Below are 12,508 nucleotides of genomic sequence, written 5' to 3'. Positions count from 1 at the left end.
TAGCTATGAGGAACGATGTGTAGCTACATGGATGGACAGCCATATGCAGCAATGTGTAGCTATGAGGAACGATGTGTAGCTACATGCATGGACAGCCATATGCAGCAATGTGTAGCTATGAGGAACGATGTGTAGCTACATGCATGGACAGCCATATGCAGCAATGTGTAGCTGAGGAACGATGTGTAGCTACATGGATGGGCAGCCATGTCCCGCTATGTGTAGCTATGAGGAACGATGTGTAGCTACATGGATGGGCAGCTAATGCAGCAACGTGTAGCTAGCTATGAGGAACGATGTGTAGCTACATGCATGGACAGCCATATGCAGCAATGTGTAGCTATGAGGAACGATGTGTAGCTACATGCATGGACAGCCATATGCAGCAATGTGTAGCTATGAGGAACGATGTGTAGCTACATGCATGGACAGCCATATGCAGCAATGTGTAGCTATGAGGAACGATGTGTAGCTACATGCATGGACAGCCATATGCAGCAATGTGTAGCTATGAGGAACGATGTGTAGCTACATGGATGGACAGCTAATGCAGCAATGTGTAGCTATGAGGAACGATGTGTAGCTACATGGATGGGCAGCCATGTGCCGCTATATGTAGCTATGAGGAACGATGTGTAGCTACATGGATGGGCAGCTAATGCAGCAATGTGTAGCTATGAGGAACGATGTGTAGCTACATGCATGGACAGCCATATGCAGCAATGTGTAGCTATGAGGAACGATGTGTAGCTACATGCATGGACAGCCATATGCAGCAATGTGTAGCTATGAGGAACGATGTGTAGCTACATGCATGGACAGCCATATGCCGCTATGTGTAGCTATGAGGAACGATGTGTAGCTACATGCATGGACAGCCATATGCAGCAATGTGTAGCTATGAGGAACGATGTGTAGCTACATGCATGGACAGCCATATGCAGCAATGAGGAACGATGTGTAGCTACATGCATGGACAGCCGCCATATGCAGCAATGTGTAGCTATGAGGAACGATGTGTAGCTACATGCATGGACAGCCATATGCAGAAATGTGTAGCTATGAGGAACGATGTGTAGCTACATGGATGGGCAGCCATGTGCCGCTATGTGTAGCTATGAGGAACGATGTCTAGCTACATGGATGGGCAGCCATGTGCCGCTATGTGTAGCTATGAGGAATGATATGTAGCTATGTGTAGTGATATATGTACACTTACGTACAGTAAGATGCCGCTTACTTACGACTCGAATTTCAAAATGATAGCGATCATGGAAAGGTTTCACAAATGTTCTAAAAGTTATCCACATTATTGTAAAAACAGCTAAATATACAACACAGCTAACATTACTTACTTTAGTTTTAAATATACTATTCGTTATCTCTAAAACGGTTTGCTGATGAATTAGATACTTATGTCGAAGCACCTGTATCTCGATATTGCTGTCAACTCAGTTTTCAGGAAGGCCAAGGCCCCTCGAGACAACATAGACAGACGCCAGTGTGCAGTGAATACATTGTGCTTGAAGTCCGTGTGGAGTGCGTGTAGCGTTTATTCGCTGATCGACTGTGCACATCTGTCCGTGGGAATTGCCATCTCCATTACATGAAGAGGAAGGAAGGGTTGTCTTCGCCATAAGTGAATCAACCAACACATTGCGTCATGAATTGTGTCCAATAATACCGGGCGCTCAGACGAAACTCGGACCCTTTTAAAAGACGCCACCTTTCTCCAACCTAATTCTCACTGCCACTTCTACATCCACGCTAACATGTTAGAAGAAGGCAATTCTTTCAGTGCCTCACGAACACCAGTCATCTTGCCAGATGTCGCAATTACCAACATGTCATCAATTGAGATCAATTCACTGTCGTTTTTGCAATAAAGGTCAGCTCCTTGTTTTCATTGTAAACCCTTGTAGCTGTGTCACGGCAAAGCTGACTCCATTTTCCCCATTGGAAATGCACATTTAATCACTTTCCTTTTGAATTGCACTGTAAGATTACATTTCGGGCCAAAAGAAAAACATTCTCCAGTCCTATTCAAGGGGGACCAATGTAGCATCCGCGTTCTTTGAAGGTGTTCGAACAATATTGGTTTTCTTACGCGGAAATCAGGCCAACACTTCAGTTGACCTTCAGTGTTAACTGTTTATCGTTGGAATGAAATGGAAGTTCTATGAACACACGTTGACAAATCTGCAAAGTGACCATGACCACAGTATTGCTTAAAGTAGGACCGGACACAACACGACACGTCCGTATTGCACCTTTACATACAGAAACTGTCATCAGTTCCACCAGTCATCAGTTCAACCTCGCTAATTTAGGATTCATAGATGCATTAATCCGCAGTCATGTTGCATTTAAACTATATAGACGACCCCAACACAATCGTCCGTTAGGCAAGGTGTCTAGATTCAGCTTTGACTGTAAATAAGGGTGTACATAAGGGAGCATGGGTGGCCACGTGGTCTAACCTCCCTGTTAGACCACGATGATCGTGTGTTCGAATACCAACCACCCTTGATTATGCCCCTTGGTCTGTTAGCACCGTAGCAGTACGAGATGTCAAGATCAGAGATAATCTTGTATATATTAATTATATGTTAGTACTTTAGATAGATGTTTTATGGTATGGTTACGTAAAGAATAAACTCCGAAGACGCGTCAATAGTTGTGCACGGGGTTTGGTCTGAGGCGCGTTAGCGCCGAAGACCAAACCTCGTGCACAACTATTGACGCGTCTGAGGAGTTTATTCTACTTAAACCTAAATAGTCGCGGCTTTAGTTTCATTGGAATGCTACTTCCCCTAAAAAAACCTATTATGCGTTCAAATATTATATACACCTCAACTAAAAACAAACTCAAAATACTTTTTATAGCTTTTGCAAGTTTGAATCCCGTAGTATCAGACAATTAGGTAACCGAGAACAGAAACCGGTAACAGTTGAACGTCATTAGTTGTGCGCGTGCAGTTCACTCGAACACACCAGAATCATACGAAACGGGTTTCAGTTGCATGTCATTAGTTATGCGCGTGCATTTCGTTCGACATAACCAAATGGCTTGTCAATCGGATTCAGACAGCGAGTTATTTTTGACCCAGAGTAAGTTTTCGCAAAACTTTGATACACAAGATATAAACAGTGACTTTGAGAATTTATTAAACAACTCTCCCGCGTATGATGATGACGGCAATGTTGGTACCAGTAAATCTATGACCGAATTGCCTAATCGCCCTGATGAGGAACAGAAGCTTTTTCTTTCTCCGGTCGGTGAAACATCCACTGGCAATTTCAACATACAACTCGGCACTTCATCTGATGATGAAATTATTCCTTGCAGTCAAGGATTTAAAACTGTGGAGATTGCACGACAAAAAGCTGAAACTCCCCCTCCACCCCCCTTAAGTCCGGTATCGCGCCGTTTCGGTAGGCCGCTCTCTTCACTTGAATTGCAAGATTTGGAAAGATCTGCTAAAAGTAAAAATACTTTAAAAAAATGTGGCTGGGGCCTTCGGTTACTGTCTACTTGGTACAAAGCAAGAAAATGGAATGGACAAGAAGTAGACAAGTATCTTTTACAAGCGTCTGACGGCGAGTTAAACCAAATGTTTATCGCCTTCATAACGGAAGTAAAAAATTTGAAAGGTAAAGACTACCATGGCAATACCCTCCATGAGATTTTAATGTCACTGCAATATCATTTGAGAGAAAATGGCAGAGAAATAAACTTATTGACGGATTTTGAATACAGTGGTCTCCGAAGAATGTTGGACGCCAAAATGAAGAAACTGGCAGCACGAGGAATTGGAATCGTTAAGCGGAAAGCTGACATCATCAGCTGTGAACAGGAAGATATCCTGTGGGATAAGGGAATCCTCGGAGATGACACACCCCAGAAACTACTGGACACGCTGCTTTATCTGAATGGCATTTCCTTCTGTTTGAGGAGAGGTGAAGAACACCATTCGCTTAAACTTTCAAATTTCTCATTTGTGGAGAAAAATGGTATTATGCACCTGAAATACTGTGAAGGAATAACGAAGACAAACAGCGGCGGGTTAAAACACAAAGCTCTTGACAGAAAGACTATAGTGGTGGACCCAAATGCTGAGAAGAAGGAACGCTGTCTTGTCCGGTTACACCAAAAGTACTTGTCACTAAGGTAAGCAAATGATACTAGTAACAAGAAGAAATATTACAGCTGGGTAGTCACAGTATCTGGTGAAAATATACTGTACGTTACTATACAACTTTATAGTGCTACATAATAATGATAATAATGATAATAATAAAGATAATAGAATATCATCCCATTTTGAAATACTGTGATTGTGATTATGAAGTTGAAATCTTTCACTTACAGACCGCAGTCTTGTGACACTTTCTATCTGAGGCCTCTGAGGTACCCAAGAGTCGACGTGTGGTTCTGCACCGTTCCTATCGGGAGACAAACCCTAGGTGATCTTTCTATCTCTGTCTATATATACTTGACTAACAAATTTAGATATCACTCTAATTTTCAAAATTGAAGTATATGATCCATATTATGATAACAAAGTAATGAACTTTAAGGTGATCCCAACCCACACTCTCTCTCTCCCTCTCTCTCTCCCTCTCTCTCTCTCTCTCTCCCTCTCGTCTTTGACCGTCTGTAATTCAATGCATTAATTTGATAATTATTTTTGTTGAAGGAGGCGTCGTGAAGCGTTTATGCGCAGAAGCTGGTTTCACGGGTTTCTTTACCAACCACTCACTGAGGGCAACTGTTGCAACGAGGCTTTATGAGCAGGGATTTGACGAGCAGCTCATTTCCGAGAGAACAGGACATCGGTCGACTGCTATTCGCAGGTAAAACCAATGCTTTAATCTAATATTTCATTTAAAAAACATTTTCGGTAGTTTACACTTATAAATTAACACTAAATAAATATAACATTTTGATCACAAAAGATGCATTATTGGGTTTTAATGATTAGAAAAACAAAAAGTAATATTTTTTATTGATAAGGAAATTCTTTTAAAAGGATAAAAATAATGTTTCTTTTTACAGTTATAAGAGAACGAGCGACCATCTCCTTGATCTCGTCGATAATGCAGTTCTGAGAAAGAGATCGACTCCACTTTCCACATTTGTACCTTCCTCTACTGGCACACGAATGCCACCCTCATCTACCGCTGGAACACCAATGCCACCCACCTCCGTATCACCCACAGATGGTCTGACTGTTCCCTCCCCGCTGGAAATTTGTCTTGAGCGGAACGGATCCAAACTGACATTTAAAATGTAACCCTAGATAAATAAAGTTTGCCCAAGTGAGAAAAAAAACAACAACAATATGCACACTCCCGACTTTGTTATGTCTTTTCGAATAGCTCGTCAATAGTACAGAACTATTGAAGAGCTATTGAAACTATTGACGAGGCGGATGAAACTATTGACGAGCATTCCAGGAAATTAAGGACGCGTAATTTAGGTTTAAATTAGTATATTAAGCTCTGGGGGTTGTGTTTAGATATTGTCAGGTAATACTGAGGGAACAGGGTAGGTTCAGGGAAGCGTGCCTGGGTACGGCTGATAGCTGGGGAGTTAATTGGTGTAAAAATAGGGAGGTCAGGGGTAGCTTGGACTTTGGGGTCAGTTTAAATAGCGGGGCAGGGTCAGCCAGAATCAGTATGTTCATTTAAGGCATGGACTAACATTGTGGGAGATTTCTACTCTGGTTGGCTGTCCCGGAACTGGCCGGTTATCCTTATAGTCAAGTACGTAGGAGGGAAGACGAACCTCCAACATTACGTAACATAAGGAGAGAAGTTCTCCGACACTGCGTAAGGTGAGAAGTATCTCCGTTGCAGTGCACATCATAGGATGAACACAGCCGTGGCATCCAAGTATTACAGGCACCCTCCGTGGGGAAAACATCGCCTGGGTGTAAAGATCACCATTCTATACTACGAGGAAGTATCCTCGTGTGAACGGATCAGTGACATCAGAGATTCTTGAGTTTTCTGTAAACGGCTGATATGACAGTGGAGTGGCTTTGTTTTTATGGGGTGTGTGGTTTTATGTTGTATATATGTACATCCACGAAGTTATTAATGTGTATTAGTTGTGTTATTTTTAGAACATTTGTATTAGTGTTGTGTTAGTATTGTTAGAAGTAGACTATTAGTATAAGGATAGTAGTATCGTGATATTTGTATTGTTAGTAGTAGATATTTGTATTGAGTGAGTGAGTATGGTTTTACGCCGCTTTTAGCAATATTCCAGCAATATCACGGCGGGGGGAACCAGAAATGGGCTTCACACATTGTACCCATGTCGGGAATCGAACCTGTGAGATATTTGTATTGTTAGTAGTAGATATTTGTATTGTTAGTAATAAGATATTAGTATTAGTAGCAGATGTTAGTATTGTTAGTAGTAGGACATTTGTAATAGAAGTAGGATAGGATAAGTTAAGCTAGTTTAGTTAGTTGTATTAGTTAATTTGGAATCAGTGTGCATTTAAATATTGTTATTGGGCTTTAAAGTTAACTTAAGGGAGGAAAAAAATCTTTATTAAAACTTAATTTCGGTTTGTGGTTTATTCAATACGTGACTCGAGAGGGTTTCAAGTCTGGATCTCATCCCACGCGAAACCGAAACGCCATAATTTTATTGAAATACTGTCCAAAGCATCGTTAAGCCTAATTCACTCATCGTGTATGTCTGCAGTGCATATATGAATTATATCAGTTAAGCTAAGTGTACCACAAGGGCGCACAGCAGTGCGGCCAGGAGCCAACACCCAAGTAAGGGTCTGCCACAACTGATGAGCTATTGATTGTGTAAAGACCTAAAATCACCCGTGGTAAAACTAAAACTGTATGTACATTTATAAAAAGATAAACCTCTGTCGAAAAGTAAATGGTGGAAGTTGACTGGAATATGGAAATAATTTCTTCCTGAATAAAACAAGCAATGTGTCCGTCCGCAGCCCCAGGGAGCATGTCACTACACAACAGCATACAAAACTAACATGGCATGATGCGGTGACTTGTGGAAAGGGTTGTAAACATTAACCGATAAACCAAAAAATAGCTTATCGATCAGAATATATCTACAATACTGATGACCCTTTTTTACTTTCCCGCTGAGTAATATTCTCAGTTTGTACCATGATTGCTGGGTTTTCTTATGCAGATCGATGACAATGAAACAGCAACAAACGCATTTCCGACTGCAGTATGATTTCTCCAGGGTCATGTCGGCGTTAGATAAGATTATCACACAAAATTGCTTCTGTTTCTGTTGGACTGTCACGATACATTTGATTTACCACTTCAGTCAATATGAAATATTTCTTGGCAATGATCCAGTTTTGTAAATGTAATTATGCCCCAGTCTTTCTTAAATACTTAGTATGCTTACGGTATTCGACGAACTGCCCACGTAAACACTTCACATTGAGGATTTCACCTATCACTGTATACGTATGTCCATGTACTCAAAGTGGGTGGCGCGGATGGCTGTGTAGAATTGCAAAGCTTGGGCGTTCGAAATCTGTGATCGTAGGTTCGAATTCCAGGTTCGCCCTGATTGTGTCAACACCATACCCGCGCTCGTCGGTTTCACTGAAATGCTAAACGTCTAAGACCTGTATCACTGCTAGCGTTTTCTCCCACATCTAGCCGACACGTGGTGATGTGAAGGAAGTACTGTTCACAGCGGCATGTACTCTCACAAATGAAAGTATTCACAAAAAGATATCTACTTCTTGTGTGCCAGGTTCTCCTAGTGTTCATCATACTGACCGTGCTCTACTAGTCAGTGTGCGTGCATGATGTGTTCTGTTAGAAGTAGTACTACAGAAAGTATTTAACTATTCACTGTGTACGTTATGTACAGCTGATAGCAGTATTCAACTATTCACTGTGTGTACGTTATGTGCAGCTGTAAGCAGTATTCAACTATTCACTGTGTGTACGTTATGTGCAGCTGTAAGCAGTATTCAACTATTCACTGTGTACGTTATGTACAGCTGATAGCAGTATTCAACTATTCACTGTGTACGTTATGTACAGCTGATAGCAGTATTCAACTATTCATTGTGTGTACGTTATGTACAGCTGATAGCAGTATTCAACTAGTCACTGTGTGTACGTTATGTACAGCTGATAGCAGTATTCAACTATTCACTGTGTACGTTATGTGCAGCTGATAGCAGTATTCAACTATTCACTGTATGTACGTTATGTACAGCTGATAGCAGTATTCAACTATTCACTGTGCGTGTACGTTATGTACAGCTGATATCCGTATTCAACTAGTCACTGTGTGTGTACGTTATGTACAGCTGATAGCAGTATTCAACTATTCACTGTGTACGTCATGTACAGCTGAAAGCAGTATTCAACTATTCACTGTGCGTGTACGTTATGTACAGCTGATATCCGTATTCAACTAGTCACTCTGTGTGTACGTTATGTACAGCTGATAGCAGTATTCAACTATTCACTCTATATGTACGTTGCCTATAGTTGATAGCAGTATTTAACTGTCAGTCTGTGTACGTTAGGTACACCTGATAGCAGTATTCAGATAGTCACTGCATGTGTACGTTATGTACATCTGACAGCGGCATTCATCCAGTCAATCTGTGTGTACGTTATCTATAGTTGATAGCAGTATTTAACTGGTCACTGTGTGTACGTTAGGTACACCTGATAGCAGTATTCAACTAGTCACTGTATGTGTACGTTATGTACAGCTGACAGCGGTATTCAACTTTTACTCATATTACACATATAACATACCACTAGCATGATTGCGTGGATGTCCAGCTGCATTGTTACAATTGTTATCCAGGTAACAGGCATGTGCACATTTGAGTTGCTATGTACCGGAACATCTCTACAGTGAATCATCGATATTATATTGCCATTGGTTGCATACCTAGGTTCTTAATGCCCCTCAATGCCACAATAAATACTACACTTCACTTGACAAACTATAGCTTATGTTACAATTTGCTAGAACTGTCATAAAAAGATACATGCAGTTTACGACTTTAACGTGATATACTTATATTACTTTCCTATATAACATGTACTTTCACTGACAATACTTCTATTGCATGCGGTGCGGTGGGCTAGCCTAGTGTTTAAAGCATTCGCTCGTCACGCCGAAGGCCCCACATGGGTACAATGTGTGAAACCAATTTCTGGCGGCGTAAAATCAAACTCACTCACTCACTCACTTGCATGCTGTTACCATAATGACATTAATATACATCTATTGTACGATGCTACTATTATTACTGAATATATTTCTATTATATATTTCTATTGCACGATGCTACTATTATTACTGAATATATTTCTATTATATATTTCTATTGCACGATGCTACTATTATCACTGAATATGCTTCTATTGCATGATACAACTACCATCTCTGAAAATAATTCTGTTACAAGATGTCACTACTACCATTTATCAGACTTCTATTGCGCGTTGGTACTACCATCAAGGAAAATACTTTCACTGAATATACTTGCATTGCACAATGAATGCTACTATCACTGAATATACTTCTATTGCATGATGCTACGTCTGTCACTAAATATACTCCTATTCCTCGAACCGCCTCCATGGTCTGGTGGTAGAGCGTCCGCTCGGAGAGCGGAAGGTCTTGGGGTTCGATCGCCGGCCGCGTCCATACCAAAAGACGTTAAAAGATGGTACTTGTTGTTACCCTGTCTGGCGCCCGGCATTAAGGGGACTGGTCGGCTCGGAATCAGTATACTGTGCCCAAGTGGGGTATTCATGTTAAACTGCGGCATGGTATCTCAGTGTGCTGGCACTGCAAATCGGCATCAGTCCTGACTCGTGCGTGCACGTCGCTATATATAACTGCAATGATCTTGGACGCGACGTTGAACTGTTTACAACATTTCACCTCACCTTTTCCACGATGCTACCACTATCACTGAATATACTTCTATTGCATGATACAACTACCATCTCTGAAAATAATTCTGTTACAAGATGTCACTACTACCATTTATACTTCTATTGCACGTTGGTACTACCATCAATGAAAATACTTCTATTGCATGCCGTTACTACCCTCACTGAATATGCTTCTATTGCACGCCGTTACTACCATCACTGAGTATATACTTCTATTGCACGCCGTTACTACCATCACTGAGTATATACTTCTATTGCACGCCGTTACTACCATCGCTGAATATGCTTCTATTGCACGCCGTTACTACCATCACTGAGTATATACTTCTATTGCACGCCGTTACTACCATCGCTGAATATGCTTCTATTGCACGCCGTTACTACCATCACTGAGTATATGCTTCTATTGCACGCCGTTACTACCATCACTGAGTACATACTTCTATTGCACGCCGTTACTACCATCGCTGAATATGCTTCTATTGCACGCCGTTACTACTATCACTGAGTATATACTTCTATTGCATGCCGTTACTACCATCACTGGGTATATACTTCTATTGCATGCCGTTACTACCATCACTAAATATACTTCTATTACACGCCGTTACTACCATCACTGAGTATATACTTCTATTACACGCCGTTACTACTATCACTGAATATACTTCTATTGCACGATGCTATGACTATCACTGAATATGCTTCTATTGCAAGCCGTTACTATTGTCACTGAATATTATTTGCTTGTTTGTTTGTTGTTTAACGCCGCATTCAGCAATATCCAAGCAATGTGACGGCGGTCTGTAAATAATCGAGTCTCGACCGGACAAACAAGTGATTGACATCATGAGCATCGATCTACCCAGTTGGGATACGATGACATGCATCAACCAATTCAGCGGTCATGACCACCCGATCCCGTTAGTCGCTTCTTACAAGCAAAGTCGTCTTTCACGGCAAGCATGTGTTGATGAAGACCTATTCTTACCCGGATCTTCACGGGTTTCATTAAATGTACTTCTACTGCATCTGACTACTTTACTAGTACTATAATACATATGATATATATTACATTTCGGACCCGCTTTTACAATCTACATTTACTAAGTTTTTCTTCTATTGAACTACACTTCAAGACTAGCGTTACTTGCAAAGATAATGCATGTGAGCATTGTGCGGAGCGACGGATGCAGAATCAGCTTAAGTGAAGACCCAAGTGTCCCACATCACTAATTGCGTCTCTCTTGTTCATGAAACATTAAGGCTTCTCAAACAAAAGCCGCTCACTCATTGTCTCTACTACATTCCTTGCACGCATATTTTTATCGGACAAAATTGCTTCTATGATGTCTAAATGGCATTTTTCAAGTGATGGTATTTCGTGTCTGCCTAGTTCGACACCACCAGCTGATGAAGGGACGGTGACAGTTTAACTTGTGTGCCTTGCACGGCAAACCACTTGAACCGGAGACATAATCCAATTGAACACGATAACGACTGGATAACAAACTTGCCTCGGACGCGGAATTCAATTGTGTTATCTTGTCAACACAAAGTTATAAACCTATCTAATTATTTTGACAAAATCGATCGATTACCCGAACATCATCCTATCGGATGTGCACTGTGTGGTTGAAATGAGCCTGACGTAAAGTAACAATCAGCTAATTGTGTTGGTTGTGCTGGAACACAGTGGTGCTCCGGACCACGCTAGTGCGGAATTCCTAAACCCTTACATAACTGGAAAAGGTGTAATTTCATTCTTACAAATGATATTTCACAAGCGCCCAGTTGTGAGAAGTCTCTGGGGCATCGGTACTGACATTTGCCGTGCCGGGTTGACGGTCACTCGCGGTGGCCTCCTCAATCGTCGGGCTTTGTCTCCCCTATTGGATTAGTGTATTCTACAGCAGACCAAGTATCACCGCCAACATCAATGCCAAAGGGCGGCTTTGTGATGGAAGAAGGCAGTTATACAATGTTCACACATACCGCTAATGGTGAATCACTCTGTGCGCGATAGACCCTTTAAGATAAGGAGTATAGCCATGTCGTCTAAGGCTACGACTGTGCACGTTTCTCTTCATAGTTGTCAGCTTTCGCCCCGATTATGATTCTTGTTCTGTCAGCACCATACACCTGTTCATGGGATTTATCACCTTCGTCTTGCATTTCAAAATACATATAGATTCAGCATCAGCAGTGTAGGGTGTTGTAAGCACACGTGGTTTCTGCTAATTTCATATTGCTTCAAAATGTGTTGCTTAAGCTATCTACAGACGATCGATACTCTAAATATAAGGACAGAGTTGCACATATAAAGAAATTTAACTAGTTTATAGTGCCTTGATAGGCTTAAATTAATAGAGAGCTTATTCGGCGATATCAGGTTTTCTCAATCTGCTATGAAGTAGCCATGTTTGTTTTGTTTTTCATGTGGAATTTTGTTGGAAATACACCACGTGTTAAATATGTATTTATAAAGGATTGCTATCAGATCTCAAGAGATTTGATTCCGTGCAAACAAACGGCACAGAACAGG

General features: G+C 41.1%; 1 protein-coding gene across 1 annotated transcript; it reads left to right on the top strand.

The window, feature by feature from the left end:
• Positions 1 to 3,788: 3,788 nt before the first annotated feature.
• On the top strand, positions 3,789 to 6,010 carry LOC124142980 (transcriptional regulator QRICH1-like). The gene is made up of 4 exons (XM_046511756.2): positions 3,789 to 4,171; positions 4,373 to 4,467; positions 4,701 to 4,857; positions 5,863 to 6,010. Exons 1-4 carry the CDS (start codon positions 3,789 to 3,791, stop codon positions 6,008 to 6,010), a joined length of 783 nt encoding a protein of 260 aa, XP_046367712.2.
• The last annotated feature ends 6,498 nt before the right edge of the window (positions 6,011 to 12,508 follow it).

This window comes from Haliotis rufescens, unplaced genomic scaffold, assembly GCF_023055435.1.
Source record: "Haliotis rufescens isolate VD_foot unplaced genomic scaffold, xgHalRufe1.0.p SCAF_6, whole genome shotgun sequence".
NCBI classification, from domain to species: Eukaryota; Metazoa; Mollusca; class Gastropoda; order Lepetellida; family Haliotidae; genus Haliotis; species Haliotis rufescens.
This window is presented reverse-complemented; position numbering and strand designations above follow the sequence as displayed.

Bases quoted from the DNA above. Each gene is read 5' to 3' on its own strand.
- LOC124142980 (XM_046511756.2), top strand. From the start codon at position 3,789: ATGAAGAAACTGGCAGCACGAGGAATTGGAATCGTTAAGCGGAAAGCT. The intron at 4,172-4,372 runs GTAAGCAAATGA...TTTCACTTACAG, and splicing joins CAAAAGTACTTGTCACTAAG to ACCGCAGTCTTGTGACACTT. The intron at 4,468-4,700 runs GTGATCTTTCTA...TTTTTGTTGAAG, and splicing joins TATCGGGAGACAAACCCTAG to GAGGCGTCGTGAAGCGTTTA.